At 39.6% G+C, this 24,626-nt stretch overlaps 1 protein-coding gene across 2 annotated transcripts in view; it reads right to left on the reverse strand.

Moving 5' to 3' along the window:
* osbpl5 (oxysterol binding protein-like 5) overlaps window positions 1–24,626 on the reverse strand; it is a 40,402-nt gene that overhangs the window by 1,450 nt on the left and 14,326 nt on the right. The window contains exons 2-23 of one of the 2 annotated variants that reach the window (XM_017485760.3): window positions 13,433–13,589; window positions 12,611–12,684; window positions 11,882–11,920; window positions 11,660–11,740; window positions 10,667–10,768; window positions 10,373–10,576; window positions 10,077–10,161; window positions 8,721–8,883; window positions 4,486–4,681; window positions 4,143–4,327; window positions 3,890–3,971; window positions 3,520–3,618; window positions 3,325–3,421; window positions 3,125–3,223; window positions 2,936–3,033; window positions 2,689–2,778; window positions 2,372–2,508; window positions 1,511–1,690; window positions 840–969; window positions 621–735; window positions 408–510; window positions 1–25 (exon numbers count right to left, since the gene is read on the reverse strand). The exon at window positions 1–25 is cut by the window's left edge and continues 1,450 nt beyond it. In XM_017485760.3, coding sequence (XP_017341249.1) covers window positions 1–25; window positions 408–510; window positions 621–735; window positions 840–969; window positions 1,511–1,690; window positions 2,372–2,508; window positions 2,689–2,778; window positions 2,936–3,033; window positions 3,125–3,223; window positions 3,325–3,421; window positions 3,520–3,618; window positions 3,890–3,971; window positions 4,143–4,327; window positions 4,486–4,681; window positions 8,721–8,883; window positions 10,077–10,161; window positions 10,373–10,576; window positions 10,667–10,768; window positions 11,660–11,740; window positions 11,882–11,920; window positions 12,611–12,684; window positions 13,433–13,568 — 2,520 coding nt within the window. In that variant the 5' untranslated portion in view covers window positions 13,569–13,589. The remainder of the gene's footprint in view (window positions 26–407; window positions 511–620; window positions 736–839; window positions 970–1,510; window positions 1,691–2,371; window positions 2,509–2,688; window positions 2,779–2,935; window positions 3,034–3,124; window positions 3,224–3,324; window positions 3,422–3,519; window positions 3,619–3,889; window positions 3,972–4,142; window positions 4,328–4,485; window positions 4,682–8,720; window positions 8,884–10,076; window positions 10,162–10,372; window positions 10,577–10,666; window positions 10,769–11,659; window positions 11,741–11,881; window positions 11,921–12,610; window positions 12,685–13,432; window positions 13,590–24,626) is intronic. The other variant, XM_053685976.1, reaches the window with a different exon arrangement.

The raw sequence follows: 24,626 nt of genomic DNA on the forward strand, positions 1-24,626 counted from the left end.
CTCACGACTCAACACACTCAGATTTCTGAACACACCGAAGACCGAGAGACAGAGACAGGAATCGTTAGTCTAGGTCAAGCAGAAAAACATTTTATTGCCTGAATGCATGAAAAGGTGATCAGATCTTTTAAAGGAGTGGCCAATTTGTTTTTTTTAAACACCTACTGTAATATTACAAACTGATTATTTACTGAATGCTATCATGACTATTATAGAGATGGGAGCATACATTTATTACATTTATTCATTTAGCAGACGCTTTTATCCAAAGTGACTTACAAATGAGCAGGGGGCCACAAACTGACCCTTTAAGAGGTTTATTTTTTTGAAAGGAAATATTTTTGAACAACTGTCCTACATAAACCATAAGCTTGATGATTTACCAAGCCCATATCCATGATACTCACCTCTGAATGTCCTGCTGTGATTTCTGTATGGATGCTATAGAGGCCTCTACTTGTGCAAGGTCCTTCATTCCCTTACTGCACCTGGCACACTGGCTGCCAAAACCTAAACACACAAAACAGTGAAGCTCTAACAGGTTCATATTCTACTACTACTACTACTACTACTGTATTATACATCTTTATAATTGATATATAATGATGTGTTGGCCTTGCCTTCATTGTCGGAGGATTCGTGTGTCGGCTCTGGTGTGCTGCTGCTGCTTTCTGTGTTCTGACTACAACTGGATGGCTGGCTGCTTGACTTCCTGTGCTTTCCATGAACCTGGGCCTACACATAGACAAAAACACACTCAAAAGGATGTATGAAGACAAGCTCAAAGTAGAAGAATGAGTTTTTTGAGCAAGTTCTCAAATGCATAAAGCCCATCTGACCTTCTGCTGGCTGCTCCAGTTCTGGCTGTAGGTGAAGCCGTTGTGCTGACGCCGGGGCTTTTCTTTGGTCTGGACGATGCCATCTTTCTCAAACTGAACCAGGCAACAGTCAGGATCCCACGCTTTAGTGCTGAGAGGAAGAACAGAAACATAGGACATAATACAGAATATATGTTTTTATATATACAATATATATATATATATATACACACACACACACACACACACACACACACACGCACACACGCACACACGCACACAGTGCATCCGGAAAATATTCATAGCGCTTCACTTTTTCCACATTTTGCTAATCTAATTGGTGCCAAAGGTGCTTCAACAAAGTATTGAGCAAAGGCTGTGAATACTTATGTACATTTGCTTTTTTTGTTTCTTTTATTAAATTTGCTAAGATTTCAAACAAACTTCTTTCACATTGTCATTATGGGGTATTGTTTGTAGAATTTTGAGGAAAATAATTAATTTAATCCATTTTGGAATAAGGCTGAAACATAAAATGTGGAAAAAGTGAAGTGCTGTGAATACTTTCCGGATGCACTGTATGTTGTATATGTTCTACTTCTTTTAATCAGTGATTACAAAATGCAGAGTTTTATTTTTATTGGTGTTCAAAGCAGTGGCCTTGTGTGTTGAATAGACTGATGGGTACATACTCCATGTGTTTGTAGTTCCACTCGTTGGTGATGGGGTTCATAGTGAAAAGGTGTGGGTTCCAGGGCCGGTCTCCTCTTTGCCGTGCCTCCTGCCTCTGTGCTTCCTCTAGAACAAACTTCTCCTGTGTAGCTTTGTTCTGGTCCTTGGCATTAATGGCACTGGTCACATGCTGCCATAACCTAAAACAAAAGCAACATGTGCCTTCACATATCTCAATTTTCACACGTGCACATATTCGACAAGAGGTGGGTAATAATATTCTACATCATTCCTTTACATTTCTGTACGTTTTAAAATAAAATGTACTTTTTACTCTTGCTATTTTGTACATTTGTAATGACAAAATGTACTTTTACACTGTTATTTCTGCTAGGGTTATGTGGCTGAAATCACCAATAATATTCTACTGGGCATTAAGCGTACTATGCAGATTCTAGGACACCACTACTTTATACCCTATGTAGTGAGTACATGTAGGGAAGGAAGCAATTTTTGGATTCTGCCTAACTGAGTGGTCTACAATGAAAAAGTGTAAATCTGATCATGTGTATGAAATAATGCTTGACTTAAGATTTCATTAGATGCTACAGTATTATTATTATTGCTACATGAGTAGTGATTCAGATGGCTACTTAAGGGACTTTTAAATAAGTTTTACTTGAGTGGAATGTAATAAATTATTCTTATCAATTTTAACCAAAAAAAAAAACAACAACAAAAAAAAAACCACTTAATGGAACTTCAATAAGTCTGCAGAAGTAAGAATGGGACTATGAATTGGAAAGAAATGTTTAAACTCTGCATGTCAGTGGGACACTTTAATACAGCATGCGATGTTATTCTTGTAAGCAAAATCGTACCGTTCCGACTCAAAAGGTCCCTGCTGATCAAACTTCACCACCCGCCTCTTCAGCCGCTGACTGCGTATGTCAGGTGTGGGGTTCCACAGCACCTCCTGGAGGCCAGTCTTCTTCTCGCAGAGAAGCACCTCACCATCCTGCCAAAAGACATTTATTACACACTTCAAGCATCAGGAGAAGATTGCTTATTCCAGCTGAAACTGCTTAAGTTGTAAACATGGTATCACTTGATGAAGAACTGCACTTTATCATCGTAGACAAGGATGAACATTCCCATTCGTTATGTGTGAAAGTGTATCTGGAGTTTATATTCATACCCAGTGTCCTTCCACTGTGGCCAATACATCCTCTCCCAAACGGATCTTTCCATAAACCTGGTTAACATTACATGAGCTGCCGAGGAAAGGCTGATGAGAAAAGGTGAGACAGACAGAGAGAGAGAGAGAGAGAGAGAGAGAGAGAGAGAGAGAGAGAGAGAGAGAGAGAGAGAGAGAGAGATCAATCCAGAGCTCAGCTTGAACAAACGAGGAAATCTTATGAAGCCACGAAAAGAGTATTTGGTACCTTCAATTTGAATTCAAGTTCAGAAGAATAGTTTGTTTTTTCACACTCAATGGTGATCTTTCCTCCAAGCTCCAGAGACATTGTACCATACAGAATGCCTAGAAAAAGCAGTCAAATTTGTAGAACATTATAACCTTAAAAAAACTGAGCTGTCTGGTAAGGAATTCAAAGAGTTAATAATATCAGTACCTTTACAGTGAGCGTATGGCATTGTAATGACATATTCCTCATCTCGGGTTAGAAACAATAGTCTGGCCTTCCCATCCAGTATTGCTGACAAAGAGTTCCCTGGAGAGGGAAACAAATTATTCACAATTATTATTACTGCCCAACTTTTTTGTTTGCGCTGTTATTTCACAGGCACAATAGTTATGCTGTAGTAACTCTACCATAGAATTTGGACTTGGCCAGGATGCTACCACTGATGATGAAGCCGTCCTTCTTATTGCTCACATAGAAAGCTGAGATAGGAGGGTGATGAGATACCTGTATATGGATGAAGTGTTAGACATTAAAAGATCTGTGCTCCTGAAAGTTGAAACCAAATATTTTCACTGCGGTGGTTGGTGAAGGTGAAGTCTCACCTGCTCGGATATGTAAAAGGTACAACTGTCAGTCAGAGGGTGCAGCCAACAGCAACGGAATGTTTCCCCGAGAATAGGGTTGTATGGCTTTTTCAGACCCTGGAAAACAAACAATCAACCAAACACACACACATACACACACACACACACACACACACACACACACACACACACACAGATCATATGATCAATCATTTACATGCAGGGTCTTAAATAAGGAAAGTGCATAACATCACAAACAGGTACAAGAAACAGGCATTAAAGCGAGTAAAAATATCTGAGCTAGATAATCAGTGTTATCAGTGCTAAAGAGTAAAAACAGGAATATTTCTTGAGAATATTCTCGAGAAATAGGTCCAAATTACCTTACCTTAGGTTTTTTGTAAAAGCCTGACAAGTACCAGCGTAAGACTTGTTTCATCCTGCAGTATGGGCTTTCCTCTGTGACTGCCCTATAACCCAGAACAACAAACATAAGAATAGCAGTCCAGGTTTATGATTATAGCAACCATGATTACTTTTATGATCATTTAATCCATGGCCCTAATCCTAAATAAATACGGTTATACCATATCTAGAAGCAAGAGGACAGAAAGTTTAGAGACAGAGGACTAAAGACTCACTGGGACAGCAGGTTGGCATGGTAGTAATAGTCAGACAGTTTGTCCAGGAAGGAGCGTGCCTCCAGGATGAAGGTAGGCAACACTACTTTGGACAGGTCCATGCCAGGCCTCAGCTGCTTCAGCAATGTCCAGATTAACCCTTTATTCTCATCCGACACCGTCTCCACCTGAGATGCTTCACCAGCCTACAGGAGCAGCACATCATTTACTGCTCTGCCTTAATGTTACCCATGAACTGTGTCACTCTATTGTCAGGTAAGAACCCAACATGGCACTGGTATTACTGGCACACAGTGTGTTGTACTGTACAACTCCTTGGTGACAGTTTTAAATTAGTCCTCACCTCTCCCATATCCTCATGGCCTTGTTCAAGATACAGTGTTGCTTGGAGGCAGGGCAAAAGGTCATCTGATTGGTCCATATCGCTCTCCTCAGTTAATCTCCCACCGTTTTCATTGGCTGCGTTATCGGAGTCCTCATGGGCCTCTCTTTCAGATTCATTCTCCATCTGGTTGTTTTCAAGCATGGAGTCATTCAACCTGAAAGAAAAAGAAGCTGCTATTCAGCCACCTTTATAAATCTAAACGATTTAGTCAGACACAACGTTTTTGACCCCTTAGCAGATGCTGCAATTTATAGAGCAAGCAACCTACAATATGATTTTCTCAATGTTGTGGTGACATCTGCTTATTGCAATTACATACACACAGAAGTACAAACATTTCAACCAGTACAGACAAAGCAATCATGTACTTAAATGAACCAGTGAATGAATATTAGCAATACCACAGCCCAATACAAACCTACACTGTCTGCATACACAAGTATCTGCAGTTATGTAGGTCAAAATGTCACATGTCTGTCTTTTGACAGTTGCTTTATTTAACTGCCATCCATCAAGGTCCACTATTACTATTACAACACAGTCCTGGTCAGCCCAGTTTCCTAAGCCATCACATCATTCTTCACCTTCATGAGCAATGTCAAGGTCACCTAGAATACCAGTGATGTCACAAGACAGACGTGATGTCTGGCATCCCCCAGTGGTCACACAAAGCTGGACATAACCATGACACAGACACCACCAGAAGAGATAAACATGAAACTACTGAATACTTCTTGACCCCAATACAGGAATGCGTTATGAAATCTGCCTAGAAAATGTGAAAACTGACTGTTAATAGAGGCTAAATGCCTCGAATCCAACCATTAGCAATAACCAGAAAAGTCTTTTGTTGAGTTAGCACTGGCTCAGACAGACGGTGAGAGACCATCTCATCGCACTCTTTGTCCAGCACGCACACACACACACACACACACACACACACACACACACACACAAATTAGACTGATAAAGGAGCAAAAAAGTAGCATGACTGTCAAGCAGGACAAACAGATAATGAGACTTAGTGTCAAAAAACAAACAAAAAAAAAGGCAATTAGGCACCATAAACAGTAACCACTTCTCTTACCTTACAGACAGCTAAAGTACAAAAAAAAAAAAACCCAGAAAAAAATGGCTAATGGACTGTTGTTAACATTTAACTGTTTTTTCCTCTTAAACAGACAGCCATTCAATAAAATCTGCTTCTCACGAGCTGTTTTTCCTGCCATACAGGCTCGCTTGCAGTGTGTGCGTGTCTGTCTGTCTCTCTGATGACGGCTCTCTTGGGGTGGTACTGACTTCATATTTTCCTTGTTGCTTCCTGCTTGGCGTGTGTCACATGACCCAATAAAGCATATCTGATTGGCCGGGAAGTGTATCATGGCTGCGAAAGTACTAATATGACCACAGGCCATTTGGGTAAAGGTGGGGAAAGAGGCGGAGTACAGATGTTTGGGCTGCTAGCTGAAGGGCACCAGTGGCTTAGGGCATATTGTGAGCATTAATAACACACACACACACACACACACACACACACACAGATTTTACTATCTGTATGTGGTACTTCCATTGAGATATGCATTACTATAGATAAATAATGTGAATGACACCTGCCCCTAATATTTTCTGCCTTAGAGATATCAAGTAACTGCTTTAGAAACTGTTCCACTTTTCTTATTTTGTGAACAGAATTAAATCTAGTTTCTAAGAGATAATGGAGGTATATTCTATGACTTACTTTAGCGCAGTACGTCTCAACCTAACAGTTAAAGAGTCAGGATTTGGGACACAGAAGCAGTGCACATAAGATAATACTTCTGTTTAATTGATTAATAATTGGAATGTACAGAACAACACAACTAAAATATCATAATAAAGCTTTAAAAAAGTGGTTTAAAATGGTTTGAGTGATGAATCGTATAAGTTTACAGTGGCACTTATTGACCTGATCAAACTAAAAGACTTTAAAGGCTCACATTAAGCCAACATGGCATCACTTCCAGACAAGCATTTCAACAGACTTAAGAAAGTAAGGCATATGTCAACTAACTTCTTGGTCCTGGTTTGTTAGGACACAGTTCACACCACCACTTGCAATATGACTGACAGCATGATTAAGAGTATATTTCACAATACACTAAAGGCCAATTCACCCTAGATGCATCACGTCAAACACCGCATCATGATTCCCGTTTTTAGCTTCCGATCCACACCCAGCACATCACAGGCACGTCTGTGAGGCATCGAATTCCACTACATATGTGACACTGCCCTTGTTTTAGACTTTTTACTCCCACTCGGGAAGTAAGACAAGAAGGAAATCCACTGAAATCACATACAGGTGCATCTAAAAAAAATTAGAATATCGTGGAAAACTACTTTTTTTTTCATAATTTAATTTAAAAAGAGGAACTTTCATAAAGTGAAATATTTCAAGCCTTTTTTGTTTTAATATTGATGATTATGACTTACACCTCAATCCAGTATCTGAAAATATTTGAATAAAGGTGGTGTGTGGTGGGCGTTCTGGCGCACTATGGCTGCCGTTGCATTGCTAGTGGTGGTTGAAGAGATTCCCCCCATACTACGTAAAGAGCGTCTAGAAAAAGTGCTACATAAATCTAACTGTAACTAATTAACTAAAGAACTCATAATACAGAAATGTCAACCTCCTGAAAAGTATGTTAATTTATGCACTCAGTACTTGGTCGGGGCTTTAATTCTTTTACACAAATTATTGCATCAATGTGGCGTGGCATGGAGGCAATCAGCCTGTGGCACTGCTGAGGTGTTCTGGAAGCCGAGGTTGCTTTCAGAGCGGCCTTCAGCTCGTCTGTATTGTTGGGCCTGGTGTCTCATAGATTCTCTACGGGGTTCAGGTCAGGCAAGTTGGCTGGCCAATCAAGCACAGTAATACCATGATCAGAAAACCAGTTACTAGTAGTTTTGGCACTGCAGGCAGGTGCCAAGTCCTGCTGGAAAAGGAAATCAGCATCTCCATAAAGCTTGTCAGCAGATGGAAGCATGAAGTCCTCTAAAATCTCCTGGTAGAGGCTGCATTGACTCTTGACTTGAGAAAACACAGTGGACCAACACCAGCACTCCAAACATGGACATGGCACTCCAAATCATCACTGACTGTGGAAACTTCACACTGGACTTCAAGTATCTTGGATTCTGTGCCTCTCCACTCTTCCTCCAGACTCTGGGACCTTGATTTCCAAATGAAATGCAAAATTTACTTTCATCTTCCCCATAATTGTGGTTGTGTGTACTGAACCACACAGAGATTAAAGCCTCAGGAAACCTTAGTAGGTGTTTTGAGTTAATTAGCTCTTCTCAGGTCGACATTTCTGTATTATAAGTTCTTTATTCTAACATTTTGAGTTATTGGATTTTTGATTTCCATGAACTGGAAGGCATAATCAAGATTAAGACATAAAAAGGCTTGAAGTATTTAACTTCATGTGTAATGAATCAAGAATATATAAAAGTTCTACTTTTTGAATTAAATTACAGAAATAAATGAACTTTTCCACGATATTCAAATTTTTTGAGATGCACCTGTAAGCACACTTTTCCTACCTTGTCCATTTTATTTAAACCCACGTTATGATTCTGCAAAGGAAACACAATAAACACTAATATGGGTCTACTGGTTGTTCACTGTCCCACTGTTTCAGGTCATGTTTTGTAATAACAGCTGACAGACTCCTTTGGACAAATAAGCTTAGTAGTGAAGGCTTGACAGCAAACAAGATTTAGCAATGTGAGCTCTTGTTCTTAAAGCAAGGTGTGTGATACAAACTGAGGGATATTTATACAAGAAACTAACGAGGTAATGAGCAACTGGTGTCATCAGTAAAGAGAAGGGTTTGCTCAGTTGGCTGCAAGGCAGGTGTGGTTGCTGGTGCGACTTCCTGTAGACTTAGACAACCTAATGTAGGAGCTTTCAAACTAGGCCGGTGTAATTAAACAGATCTTGAAGAGACATGTCCGGTGTGGATACAGGGTTATTCTAAACCTATTATAGAAATGGAGGATCCACTGAGAATGTCAGTCAAGTAAAGAACTTGGTCCAGAAAAAAGAGACAAGTGAATTGGATGTCTTGGGGTTGCTCTTTGTGTGTGTGTGTGTGTGTGTGTGTGTGTGTGTATGTGTGTGTGTGAGAGAGAGAGAATCGATCACTCACTGTAGCAGTTCCTGCTCACTAAGGGCAGTAGACTGCAGGAGCTGGAGTATATGGGACGATTCAGAGGAGCTGCTCAGGTCTCCGTCCCTGCAGCTCTTAGCAGTCAGCTTATACAGGCTGGAACAGCTGAGTGCTAACTCCAACGCATCCATCCAGCATCGGCCTGTGTATATGAGAGACAAGGTCAAGTCTAACCATACCAGACCCAACATACTGTTTAATTATTTATCAAGTTTAGATAAACCGTGTAGCTATGCAGGATTAGGAAACCAATTCTCTGCTACCAGGGTTTATACAGTGATGTTTTTTTAAGGCACTTTCAATGTAAATCAGACTTTTTCTGGTATAACACAGACAATCTAGTTAGCTTCACTAAACGTTATGTCACATAACTTTGGCATGAATACGAGTTTCAGTGAGGGCCTGTAGCTACATTTCTGTAAAGAGTTGAATAATGTTATGTCCTGAACTTCTTGAAACAATGTTAATTTACATTATTTTACTTCAAATGCTCAAGAGTGTTATAATGGCTTTGTAGGCTATCCGGCACAAACGGCAAATGTTAAGACATTTTATACAATCCTTGTTATTACATTCACTTTCTAGCCAAGTCATGTTGAACTGGCAGCCAGGCATAATGGTGTAAATTACTCAGCCAGCATTCAAAAAAATTTTTTTCAATGTTTTTTTAAATTTTGTTTGTTTTTAATGTTCACAGCTGGGATCTGAAAGAGACTCCCTTTGAGAGATATAATTAGTTACTATAGGGTATGTGGGCACACAACACGTACAAGGAAAATCTCGCTAGAATTTTTAACAAATGCTATGCACAATTCCTGTGATACCTTCAGCAATGCCACTTGATGTATATGAGAACTTTGTGCATTAAAAAAAAAAGACAAAAACAAAAGAGGATAGCGAAAGTTACGAAGCTTGCATGAACAAAAAGTTTTTGTTCGTAATATCCTTCAGAAACAAATCTAGAGGAACCGTACTGCCCAACATTTCTCAACTGACTTCTAAGAAAAGCTACAGCCCCCACATGATGAAGAAAAGGTGACACTTGAGCATAAACTATTTTTGGGAAGTGCAACAGCAGAAACTGACAAACGCAGAAGCAGGTGCAAGGTATGTCAGACATAAAGCACGTGTCTTGGTGAGGGCACACACGTGACACATGCTAAACACTGAGCAAACACAACATTATACTTTTAATAGACTGTGACATACATAGAATTTGGTATGGATGATATTGTCATATTAGATATATGGCAAAAGGTTCCAAACTAATTTTCAGGTTCAAAACTATAGTTTTTGGCACGGAACATAGTTACATACACATGCAAATTTCCTCACCATCAGATTCAGATGCAGCTCGAAAAATCAGATAACTGCTAGGAAGAGGCTGTGTGATGGAGCCGACTGTCTCTCCTTTAGGGCCCTGGGATTAAATAAATCAACCAGTTAATTAACTGCCTTCCAATTAGCACACCAATAAAACCATCACATTTATTGAGGCATGCAGAGACAATTTATTTTATTTAAATGACAGTATCGTATTTAAAGTTTCAGGATCAGCATGCAAGAGTGACATGCATTAAAACAAAGAGATTGGGTTTATAAATCAAAAGATTAAGACAGCCATGTCTAACCTTCATGGCCCAGATGGACTTCTCTAAGGGGTGGTAAAGTTTGAAGCAGAAACCATCTTTCTTCGAGGGCCGTTCAATCAGTTTGCACGCATTTAGTATGATAGTCCCCACCCAGTGCTCAGAGCTTGGGGTTTTATAGATCAGGAGAACCCCAGGCTTCAAAGCGCACCACAGCTTCGTCCAGCTCTTCAGTGTCCCCCGGATCTAACAAACACACAGATATATCTGTATAAAGCCATTTAATCTGGAAACCTTATTAAACGAAAACTGAATCAGTAAGAAAGGTTTCTATACCTTTAACCAGTTAGAAATTATGACCACACTGGGGTCCTTTAGAGCACTAAATAATTCTTTGGCTGCCCTCTTCTTTTCCTGACGGTAATTCTTTTTTTGAACCTGGAGAGAAAAATTAAAGACCATGAAGTGAGCCAAATGTAAATGATATAAAACAAAACAAAACATTTCCCTCCACACACACACACACACACACACACACACACACACACACACACACACACACACACACACACACACACACACACACACACACACACACACACACACACACACACACACACACACACACACACACACACACACACACACACACACACACACACACACACACACACCAAAAGCGCGTTTGCTACAACACCACTAGGGGGTGTCAGAGATACAGACATGGTGCTCTGAAATCTCTAGAACATCTCTAGAAGTCAGTCCTTTCTGTCAGGGCTGTCCAGTGGTATCTGCAGGCTTATATTCTAACCAATCCAACGCACACCTGATTTAACACCTGATGCTCAAACAAACGATTTGTCACGAGTTCATGCTTGATTGGTATAAAAACCTGCTGTCACACTGGCCTATTACAGAGAAGACTGGATACCGTGGGTCATGTTTTAGAACTCGCAAGAGAGCAAGTTCGAGGTGTAAAAACATTAAAGGAAGTTACATCACTTCCTCATCTGTATACTCTGCTTTAAATGGATGCCATCCTGCTCGTCATCTCGCAGATCACTAATTAACTTATCTGAATCTCTGCTATAACTGTGCTGTATAGCTACATTAGATTTCTATTTAAGGTGACACTGAACATTGCTGGACAATGTTGAGTGAGCAAATAAGTCCTTGCACTTTTGTTTATCTGAACAGCAACAGAATCAGCAATCCCAATATAATTTCAATATGATGTGCTTCAGGTTGGACTTTGCCTTTAAGAAAGCCACCATATAGTAATGATAAAAAAAAAAATAAATAAAAAAAAAGCCAGGAAATACATTCTACCTTTAGAGATTCCTTTCTGGCCAACTTTTCAGTGGGTGAAGAGCTCTCCTTCTCCAAACCTATGAACATCTTTGATTCTGACTACACAAGAGAAGTAGGGAGACAAGATTGAAGCAGAATTGAAGTGAGTGTATCAGAGACAGAGCAAGCAGAAAGAGAAATAAGGTCATACACATCTACCACCACAGGCCACCATGGGTCTACTGTACCACTACCACTTACCTCTATGTTTAGACTCACCAGCCCAGTAATTATGTTAGCCTGAAAGAGAAGCCATCTTTAACAACAGCATTTTCCTTTCAATCTGACCACACAACTGCAGGCAGCTAAATTCAGGAGGTCTGTGCAGTCAGCTGTGGATGTCAGCTGAAGCTCAGAGAGTGAGAAGAGGAGGATGACTGCCTCTAAAGCCCAAAATTAGCTTCTTAAGTAGAGGAAGCTGTGCTGCAATGCTAGAACCTGTTTTAGCTCTATGCTTCACTTACGCAGATATGTTTATAAATACTGCTTTTTAATCTTACCATATCCACAGTGTCTCATCTATTTTAATATGCAGGGACTGGAGGCAATGTTGGCTCTATAGGGGCGGATTTGCTCAGCCACTTTTTTTTTGACAACGACAATGATACTCGCGTCATACCATACATCTACCAGTTATTGAATTTTTGGCAAATCAGCACCTCAACATCAAGCTAAACCTGATTTGTTGCAACTAACTGAGCTTTAGCCTTGCCACTGAGATGCCTAAACAAACACAATTACATGACTAAATAACCAGTCATTTAAGTAACCATCATCCTTCATTAACAGCAATGCAACACAACAACAAGAAGTAAGGCTAATAATATTTATAACGAAAAAAGAAAAGAAAAGAAAAGAAAAAAAGCAGTGAATGGGTGGAAATATTTTCAGACACATTTTAACTGATGGGAAGAAGGAAAGGTGACTCACAGCACTGCTGGGAGACTGGCCTGGGCTGACCTCATCTCTCGGTAAAGGCAAACCATTCTTCTCCGACTCACTGCCTGCGGAACACGTACACATGTACACACACACGCACACACACACACCCACCTGAGCAAGCACTTCCGCTTCATGCATTCAGTGCGGACGAGGCAAAGATAAATACAAATGATGTACATTTTACAACACAAAAATACGGATTATAGGTAATATTTAGAATCAGGCCACATTTCAACTGCATCAGCAGTGATTTCACATACAGTGTGATGGGCAAATTAGGGACATAAAATTCAATTATTTTGTTAATCCTGGCTTTTAATTACTATCTGTACTTTATGTCAGTTTTTCCCTTTGCCTAACACCCTTTGAAAGAAATTGAGACACGTCACTACTTTTTCCCCTTAAGGTGACAGTTTTAGCATCAGACAGCTTATCCTAACAAATCTACACTGTAATATGTGACCACAAGAGTGAAACCTAATACCATCTGTAATGCTGCGTCACCGAGCAGCATAACACACTCTGAGGAAAGCTCCGTCCGCCCTCTTTTACACACGAGCTCACGGATGCCCACGACTGGCTAGTGTCGCAGACAGCGAGGCCAATTTTGCTCCCTTGACTCCTGGTCACGGATGGCTGTAGCATTGTCCAGAACTCGTTATGATTAACATGAGCTAAAAAGATCAATGGCCTAAGCTCCCAATCAAAGGTACCAACTGGAAATTACACAATGATACCCATAGCAACAGTATTCCCTTACACTCACTTACTAAAACACAATGTGCAGCACTGTCGCTGAGTGCCATGTACCTGGGCTGATCGGGTCCACATCATTGTCTCCTCCGTACGACAGGTTCCGGCCGAGACCACGTGGATCTAATTTGGGTGGAGTGGTGGCTGCGGGACACAGAGAGAAACGCCGACGGAACAGGTTCTCCTCCTTCATCTCGCCCGCCAGGCTGTCGGTCTGCAGAGAAACGGATTATATGTATTGAATTTGACATGTCTTGAGAGCATAAAACATTGGGAATTCACATAGTCATTCATTTCCCTTAGTCTGTATTACCGCAATTAGCTAGCTAACTAGCTCGCCATATATTATTACATTACATTAACTAACATTTATTTTGTCCGCTCAGTTAGGATTCTGAACAACAAAACATGGGACTGAACAGCACAATGTTCTAGCTAATGAATTTATCCTTTGTCCACCCCTGGTATGTGTCACTAAAACGTCATTTAGCAATTACACAATTAAATACATAAACAAATATGGAAAGGAATATGACTAAAACCGAAAATAATAATAAGGAAAAAAAACACATCTGACTAATCACACTGCCTGTTCCTTTTAATAACATTTCTGTCTCATTTATCCAATTGGTTTTGGTTTCCTTTCTTTACTATGATGATGATCAAGATGTTTATATGATGCAGTGTCGAGCATGGGAGTGAAGTTAGTCCAAATCTCATTTCTGCTCTTGGATGTGTGCTAAAAATAGCCCTCCTACTGCAGTGAGAGTCTGAGGAGGTGCGTGTGTGAGCCTGCAAGTCTTTCAGGTGCAGTGTTACAAAACCCCACTCTGTTTCTCTCTCGCTTTTTCTGGCACTGCAGCTCTGACTGCACACATACTGACTGGCAGCCTGCCAGACCAACTGCAGGTCAATATCACTGCCGGAGGAGGGTACAAGACGGACAACAGCGATTTGATTGGCTCAACATCTCATTTGCTAAGACGATTAAAAGGCTGTTAGTAGAAGGGCAGTGGGAAAAAAAAAAAAAAAAAAACGACCAGACTAAACAAATACATCATGCAAATATGTCAAAACTAACAAAGCAACATTACGTAGAAAGACATTTCCCAGCCGTGCTGCTGCTGCCCTATAAAATGCGATCTGGAGTTGTGTGTGTCTCATACACATATCTACTGTTTCGTTATTAAAAGCAAAGACAGCAGAACTGTAGTTTGTATCAGAGAATATTTATCTCAGACAAAATCTACTCAGTAATGTTTGTGACAAGTTAATATATGTTTATATGTGTGCATAAATAATAAAGATTAATATTAATAATGCTGCTAGCATGTCAGCATGTAATGTAGTAGCACTCGCTGGCAGCCATGTGCTCATCTAACCTTTCATTCCTCTGCACAGACACAGTTGAGTAATCTTTTTCCATGACCTGGTAAATAAATGTTAGAGATGAAATACAGCAATGATCGGTCAGTGGTCACCACTAGGCAGGCACTTGCCCTCTAGTGACCCCTCAACAGTGACATAAACCATTAACACAAACTCCACTAACAGAGATCTCATGGGGGGGGGGAAACAAAACAGCTTCATCCTAGCAGATGATATGTTTACTCAGTTATCTTTTAACAAAGCCAATGCCGAGATTGTGCTCAGGTTATCAGGATACGGTTATCCTGATACTAACAGCTGTCTTGGTTCTGACTGAGAAACTGAGAAAGTCTGAAATGTCTCCTAATAATGCTTCTAACAGCTGCACATAATCAATTAATATAATGATTTAAACACATTTATTTTTAAGTGGCAATCACGTTAATCAATTTAACTGGAGCGAGTCTTAAAAATTCAAGTTCATCACAGAATAAAATTTGTTCAGGCTTACATAACACATCAGATGTATTATATGATATGATATGATACATACACAACGTATTTTATGATATACTTTCTAAGCGGGGGGAACAGTGGCTTAATGGTTAGAGCATTTGCCTCGCACCTCTGGGGCTCGGGGTTTGAATCCCGGTTCTGCCCTGCGTGCGTGGAGCTTGTATGTTCCCTCTGTACTTCGGGGGTTTCCCCCTCCAGTCCAAAGACGTGTTGTAGGCTGACTGGTATTTCCAAATTGTCTGTAGTGTGTGAACGCGTGTGAGATTGTGGCCTGAACCCAGTCCATGGAGTCCCTCGCCTTGTGCCCAGAGTTCACTGGGACAGAGATAGACTCCAGGCTTCTTGAGATGAATGATGCATTTTTCTCTTTTTGTAGACACACCATATATATTTATTTGCTTTGATTGCAATTGTTAATTATGAAATACGCCTAGGTCACTGTCATATTGTGTTATTTGTTCATTAGTAGCAACATACACTAAGCTTAGGTCAAGATTCAAAGATTTATTTATCAAATGTGCATTCATTCGTACACGGTATAAAAATGCAGTGAAATGAGATGTGGCAGCTCTGAAGATTGTGCATAACAAACAATAAACAGAGTATACACACAATATAGTAATGGGTATAAGATAAAGGGGAGTGCAAGTCAAGACATCACATAGTATCGTGCGGTATTGGATGTTGATATCGGAGCATTTTTCTATGGATGAGTAAATGAGAATGGTATCGGACATGTGCACTATATCAGTATCAGCAATGATGAGGCCCTAATTATTAGTAATGAGCAAATAAATTGTCCCAAAGTAACACAACAAAGCATGGGAGATGTGTGTGTGATATATACTCTTAAATGTATTCAAATATCAACCTTGCAGCTGCAGCAGTCCCTTAATATGGCAATCTGATCCCATAGCAACTTTAAACCACATCAGACTGCCACTGGCCTCACTGGAACATCCACTGGAGATGTACATTAATATCAAATCCTCTTTAAGATAATAAACACAGCTCAAACCCAGTGCCTGCTAAAGCTGTCAGACAGCACAGGGAGTGTCTACAGGAAGCCAACTTCCGGTTTGAGATTAAAGCATGGCCATGTTGACGTCAGGCTTCACTAACTAGCTTAAATTTCCCTTCATGGATTAAAGCCCATTGATCACTTTGAATCTGCAGACTGGTCAACTGCTCCAGGCAATGCCATGGTGGACATTCCACACCCAAGCCTTGTAAGATGCCCTACGCAACCAGCTCTTTCTATTCCGAGTGTACACAAGACCACTTAAGTATCGAGTATGTGCAATATGAACTGAAGCCAAACAGAATATAAGTCACATGAAAGTCAAGCTCAAGCTCAGTCAAAGATTCATAGAGTTATAGCCAGTGACCTTTAAGTTAAATAGCAAACAGAAAACCAAGGACAAAGCTGTCAGAGCCTTTACACATTGTTAGAAATTAACTGGGTAAAACTAGCTACTAATCATATTCAAGAAATGCCCTGATATTAATGAAAATAATATCAAAATAGAAATACAACAGGAGATAAGCCTTTAAAAAGTGTGAACCTTACTTATAATGCTTATTATTGTTAAAAAAAAAAAAAGGAAAAAAAAGTGTATTCCGGGGCTTTCTACCTTTTTTAGAGGTCATCAAAGAATGACTGGGCATTTTTGGGGCATCAAATGTCTTCTTATGAATGCTTCTTTTGTCTGAATTAAAGAAGCATGCGTCTTTGTACAAGTGTCCAAACAACTACCTGTAAGTAAATACCTGTAAGTGGGGAGGACTTAACAGAGACATAAGACAGAACACTAAAAACCACATAGCTCCATAACAATCTCATGAATATCACATTGTTTCATACTTTTCTTTTTTTGTATCGGGTACACATCAAACCGGCCACTTTAATAGGAAGACCTTTACACCTGCTCAGTCATGCAATTATACAAAATCAGCCAATCATGCTGCATCAGCACACAACCTAAAATCATGCAATATACAGGACAAGAGCTTCAATTAAATGTTCACATTAAACATCAGAATTTGAGAAAAAGTGTCATCTCGGTAACTTTCACCATGACTTTGTTGTTGGCGTCAGACAGGCTGGTTTGAGTATTTCAGAAACTGATAATCTCCATAGATTTTCACATACAATAGTCTCTAGAGTTTGCACAGAATGGTGTGAAACACAATAGGTCCAGTGAGCGGCAGTTCTGCAAGTGGAACTGCCTGGTTGGTTGATAAGAGAAGTCAGAGAAGAATAGACAGGCTGATTTGAGCTGAGAGGAACGATACACACAAATAACCACTGTTTACAACCATGGTGAGGAGAAAAGCATCCAAGAACACAACATGTCGAACCTTGAGGCAAAATGGGCTACAACAGCAGAAAGCCACATTGAGTTCCATCCATCCATCCTCTATACCGCTTTATCCTTTTCAGGGTCACGGTGAAACCTGGAGCCTATCCCAGGGAGCATCAGGCACAAGGCGGGGTACACCCAGGGTGCCAATTCATCGCAGGGCACAATCACATACACTCACACACCCGTTCAAACACTACATCCACTTTGGACATGCCAACCAACCTCCCATGCATATCTTTGGACTGGGGGAGGAAACCGGAGTACCTGGAGGAACAGGGAGAACATGCAAACTCCGCACACACAGGGCCACGGTGGGAATCAAACCCCTGACCCTGGAGGTGTGAGGCAAACGTACTAACCACTAAGCCACCGTGCGCCACCACACGCCACCACATTGGAGTTCCACTCCCATAAACCATATACAGTAATCTGATGCTACAGTGGACACAGATTTTTTAAAAATAATCAATTAAATAAATTGAATATAATAATAATAATAATAAAATAAATAAATATATATATAAAAAAAAAGAGACCACAGAATGCTTTTCCAGTCTTCAACTGTCCAGTTTTGTTGAATACAGAAGCCATAACCTCAGTAGCTAAACAATGACTTTGTTTACATGGACAATAATACTGTAATTAAGGTGTTTACATGAGTCACTTTTTGAATATTCCTTTTCTGTTCCTGTTTTACATGTTATAGAACAGACATCGATTAATGTCACACATCATTACGTGTGAAAATTTCCACACGACGTTAGTGTGATTAAGGTGTGTACATGTCTGTAATGCACTTTGATAATGCAACTAAAAACACAAATACTAATACTCCACGTCTTAATTCGATTTGTGTTTACTTTGAGTATGACTTTATTCGAATTAAAGTAATAAAAAAAACGGAAAAAAACCAACGCTCTTTGCATGCTAGTTTCTTAATCAGAGTATTGTCTTAATCAAGTTAATATCGCATTATTGTTGTCCATGTAAACTTACTGATTGTCTTCAGTTGATAGCCAGTGTTTCATTTATGATAGCAAATGTTTCAAATGATGACAAATTTAAGTATGTCTCTTTTCACTTCTGAAAAAAATCCAAATATCATATCAAAAGTTGGCATTTCTCTTTCTAGATGTGAAATAAATAATCTCTTATAACATTATATGTTGTAAGTACACTGTGTCATTAAAACCACCTTCAACACCTTTGTGAATTCTCTGAGCAGCCTTTGGATTCGGTCAGTTGTAATATTAGTCATGTGTCACGCACTCAATTGTACATAACATAGATAGCTATCTCATTTCTGTAACTTGCTTAAGGGTGCTTTTGTAAAGGAAGATCTCACAGGGATCACAGCTAGCTCCGGCTGCTCAGCAGAGATATCCTTGTCAGATTAAGTGGAAATACGAGTGTGCATTTGTTTTTGTATACTAACCCATATTTACCCAAGTTACACAACCACTCATAAGGTAAACATGCCCGGAGTTTGAGAAACCCGAGAAGACCAAAACAAAGCCTGGTTTAATATTTAACTACAGTAGATAACAGGACCCTGAACTAGACACTAATCAGGCACTAAATACTCACAGCATGTTACTTTTATGAACAATCTTCCAGAACAGAGATTTCTCCAAGAAATGCATAAATATTTCACAGTGCACCTTTACCTCTTAATTTTTCTCAGCAGGTAATGAACACTCGTCATAATTCACATTAACCTTAAAGGAAGAATCCACCCAGAAACACACCAAAAAATGCTTATATTGAAATATTTGTGATGAGCTTAACAATTCTGGCACTAATTTGTTGGTTGGTGCTGTATTTTCATCATTCCTTTGAGAAATTAGCGGATATCCGTGCTGATAGATGCCCATGACACTGCTAGTGCAGTTACAGCAAAAATCAACAATCTCAGACATAATGGATAACGGTACGATTTTGCTCTTAAAAAGAAAAAACAAAACAAAACAAGAGCTTCTTTTTTGACTTACCATTTTTCAGTGATGTTCGGTGTCACTTTAATGAGAAGGTCAATGTAGAAGTACTGGAGACAGCAAACACTGAACTCAAAGGTCCAGAATGCAATGCACATGAAGTTGTGCTGCTTTACGGCAGAGACTCGGCTCGGCTATTTAGTGATCAACAAAATGACAAACACAATGGTGTAGATGGGGGTATTAGCATGAAACCTAAAGCTTTGTAACCTGATCTGTTTGAGCAGAGTTTTCAGATGAGGAGGTGAGACACCTGGACTGACTAAAGGACTAAAGCACTGCTACATCGCTCTATTTAGGTAGAGAGCTAAATCCCATTGGCACCACTATCAGCGCTATCGAATGGCACTGTGGGTAATGTGCTCTCCTGGGCAAAAAAAATAAAATAAAATAAAAATGGGCCAAGCTCAAAATGGCAAAATATTAAGCGTTTAATTATCTTAACTACAAACCATTGGCCAGGAAATCAGCATGAATGAAACAAATAGATAAAGTAACTTAGTATGGGATGCTTTTCCCTTTGGTTTCTTTAAATATTTACCTTTGTGTACATGAAGACTATAAGTGAATTTCCTTGTTTCTAGCTTTTCCCCCCAAACACTTCACAGCAGCAAAGTAAACGAGCAAATGGTGGCACAGGAAGTCTCAGGAATGCATTTGTTTAATTCTTGCTCATTTTCTGCCCAAGGATTTGTTGTTAAGACCATTAAAAGCTTAATATTTTAGCATTTCGGCTTGGCTCACTTTTTTGCCCAGGAGTGTATGAAACTGTTAAATAATGTGAAAGTAGACCAACATCATGTTGATTAAAAGACTTTTAAACAACAACAAAAAGGCAACTTAGAAATCTATTACAAAATAAATCTTGGCCCACACTGAAGATTAAATGTTAATTCTAAAGATTAATATGCAAGTCATTCAGGGTGGATTTTTGCTTTAATGCTTCAGGCAGGCCAAAACAAGTGAAGACACGACAGATTTTTTTTTTAAAAAGAAGTGACTAATCATGCAGACACTCAATACTTTCTCAAACTCCTTAATCTCGAGTGAATATTAAGTACTTCTGTTTCCCTCATGAATGTGTACAAGCATAGAATGAGAGCCTAAAATAGAGAAACTCAAATCCGTCAAATAAGAAAAGGTGCTATGGAAAGGAGACGGAAATGCTATATCAAGTCTTTTGTCTTGCTGAAATAGTAGTATGAAGAATGGACGAATGGCTTGCCGAGTATGAACCAGTAGCAGAAATTCCATTAGCATCAATGCAAGGCTAGACCTGAACAAATTTATGATTAGCAGATTACCTATATCCTATTTCATCTGAACTGCACATGAATGCAAATGAAGTTCTTCTATGACCTTTATTCTAAAATGCAAATTCAAAAAGATACACAATGCCTGAGACAGAGTGCAGGTGTGAAGCAGGAGACTGGATTAATACTATAAAGGAGAATGGGTGTTCAGGAAGAGTCTCAGCTCATTTATTTATATTAACTATATACAGTCATGTGAAAAAATAAGTAAACCCCATGGAAATTGTTGGATTTTTTGACTAATTTGAATAACCAAACATTTGATCATCTTTGGAACAGTGGCTAAGTTTATATACATGAACAAAACCACAAGGAAAAAAATCGCTTTTTCAATCAGTTACTCAACAGAAATATCAATAGATGTGATATTCTTCTGTGGAAAAAGTAAGTACACCCTTGGCCTCAGAAGTTAGCATTGCCCCCTTTAGCAGAAATAACTTCTTGTATGCGTTTTGCGTAATTGTCCATCAGGCCTACTGGAATTTTTGACCACTCTTCCATGCAATATTCTTTCAGCTGCAAGATGTTTCTTCTCTTTGAGTCATTCCTTAGTGGATTTGTTGGATTTGGTGTGCTTAGGATCATTATCCTGGTGAAAGGTCCACTTTTGGTTCAACTTCAAGTTCAGTGATCTTCAAGCACTCTCTGATATGATGCAGAATTCATAGCAGAATCAATGAATGCAAGCTGTCCAGTCCCTGAGGCAGAGAAGTAACCCCAAACCATAACATTTCCACCACAGTGCTTCACAGTTGGTATGAGGTGCTTCTCTTGAAAAGCTGTCTTTGGTCTGCACCAAACATGCCTGCTGTTACTGTGGCCAAACAACTCTATGTTTGATTCGTCTGTCTAGAGCACATAATTCCAAAGGGCCTGGTCTTAGCCTATATGCTCTTTGGCAAACTGTAGTCTTGCAAAGCTTTTTCCTGGCACGCCTCCCATGCAGGTCAAATTTGTGCAATCTCTTTCTGATTGTAGAAGCATGTACTGACATCAACAGTTGCAAGACTTACTAGCAGATCCTGTGTTGAAATTTTGGGGTTCTTGCACCAGACGGTCTGCTCTTGGGCTGAATTTGCTGGGACAGCCAGTCCTGGACAAATTGGTAGTTGTTTAAAATCTGCACCATTTGTATCTAATAATGGTGCAGATTTTAAACAACAAAATCATCTGATTTTTCTTACAATGGAATGATGTACTTCAAATAATTTGGGGATCTTTTTAAATCCCTTGCCAGACTCATAGGCATCCACAACCTTTTTTCAGAAGGCCTTCAGAACTCTTTAGATCTTGGCAAGATGACCTCACACACTTCAATAAAAAAGGGAACACCATTCACTAGATATGAGAGGAGTATAAATAAGACAGGTTCCACCTGCACTCCCTAAGCAGGTTCTAATCACTGGCACCCAATCTTCAACACCGGATTCGAATATTATGAATAGCGTGCATCAATTTTATTAAAATGCACTGTTTCAAAGAGGACCAGATGTTTGCTTGTCCAAATAGGTCAAAAAAGCCGACAATTTCCATTTTTTCCACATGACTGTATACTAACTTCTGCAGCGCATATTTTAATCCGAACAGCATGACAAGCATAAATGAGGGATGTCCCTTGTGCCTAATTTTAATATTCAGATCAGAAACTGTTTATGAATGGATATTTGGTTAACCATCTTAGGAAATAGGGGCATCATGACTGTTTTAATTCACTTAAATTAAATTTGTATATTGATTTTAAACGGCCGTTTGACAGAAATCTGGATGTATATTTAATCCCTACTCAGCAAAATCGGAGGCAACACTGTCAAGGAAAAACTCTGATAGAGCATGAGGAAGAAACATTAAGAGGAACCAGGCTCAACATGGAACCTAACCTCTTTAAGGAGACACCCGACAGTGGGCTTATAAATCATTACAGTATACATGTATAGAAGAGAACTCCAACAGTACAGGCATCAGTTAATATTCAAACTATGTAAAAGTTAGGATTGTCACAGATAATGAGTGGGGGAAAAAAAAACTTAACAGTGGCAATGTATGTTAATAATAATAATAATAATAATAATCTGATGGTCTATATAGATGTGCATGTTATATTTACTAATTAAGTAAATGACAACACTGAAATGAATGCTCCACCCAAGAACAGTACCCGCTTTAGCATCCCAGAGTGGGTGTGACATCCTGTGGTTGTAGCATCACTTCTGGTCTAAAACTGGCTTTACCCGAAGTTATCATATTAGTTGTCCTGAAATGTATCATCTTTTTCTTTTGTCAAGAGAACTTCATGAGAGTAAAAACATCTGCAACCGTTTCCAGTCCCAACTGTCTCAACAATTCACACACAACTACTGTACAATGTTGCTCTTTTGCATGAGGAATTCATGGTATAGCGGATTAAGATGGGTTAGTGCATAAAAGCATTGTTCCACTAGTACTTCTTCAGAAAGAGGAACTACAAAATGTAGGTAAAGCAATGACTGAAGCCAGCTCATTCTCCCCTCAAAGAATACAGAAAGGACAGGAATGGCGGCATTAACTGCCCTTTAAACATGGCCAGTCTGATCTGTAGGGTTCAAATAAAATCCAGTGTTTCAGGCTTTTGATCTTTACTGCCCTTTCCCAGTGATATAATGTTATATTTGTCCTGCCACCACTGATTCAAAGATAATCAATATGCTTTGGCTTTGGACTCTGGTGAACCATCCCCCTCCCCCGACAGCACTCAGGTTCGTTGCTAAAAGTTATACACAGTCACCAGCATACAGCAAAACAATGCCACGCAGGATGCAGACAGAACAAGTCTGTCTCTCAGTTTAGAACGACAAAAAGAAAATAAGAATGAAAATAAAATGCGCAGTGGCTTAGTGGTTAGCATGTTTGCCTCAGACCTCCAGGGTTGGGGGTTCAAATCCTGCCTCCGTTCTGTGTACGTGGAGCTTGCATGTTCTCCCTATGCTTCAGGGGATTCCTCCAGGAACTCTGGTTGTAGTTATAGGCTGATTGGCATTTCCAAACTGTCTGTAGTGTGTGAATGGGTGTGCGATTGTGCCCTGCAATCGGTTGGCACTCTACCCACAGGTGTCCCCAGCCTTGTGCCCAGCGTTCCCTGGAATAGGCTCCGGCTCCCTGTGACCGCATGATAAGCGGTGTAGAAAAATGTATGGCAAAATGTGCAGTGAGGACATATGAGGTGCTGCCTGAATGAATGAAGCAGCTCATCTTATTAAACCGTACAAAGACTATCAAGTTTCCTACAGCCTATATGTCTCCTCAAAGACTGATTTGAATACATTAATGAGTGATGTCTGCATAGTAGTTGCATTTAGAGTCTTTAAACATATCCAACAGTATCAAACTTATGATTGGAGATACATTTTTGTGTGTTTTTTTGCCTGGTGGCTTCCATATAGTTATCTTTAGAAATACCATTCAATAGGTTAATAAGATTTCATGTAAATATTCTATTTTGATTGAGCAGCATATAAAATGGAAAAAGAAAACTCTAACTCAGCTCATGAGTCCGAGGCAGCAGCTGTAAACCATTCATCTCTGGTGTAAAAGTGTCTTTTATATCCTGCTCCATTTTTCACTCTGATCTATTCCATCAGTTCTACTTCCTCTTGGGAAGTGTGCCTGACCAACTACGTACAAGAACACACTTTCACACCTATTAATGATATGTGTGCTT

The sequence above is a fragment of the Ictalurus punctatus genome, chromosome 14, assembly GCF_001660625.3.
Source record: "Ictalurus punctatus breed USDA103 chromosome 14, Coco_2.0, whole genome shotgun sequence".
Lineage (NCBI taxonomy): Eukaryota > Metazoa > Chordata > Actinopteri > Siluriformes > Ictaluridae > Ictalurus > Ictalurus punctatus.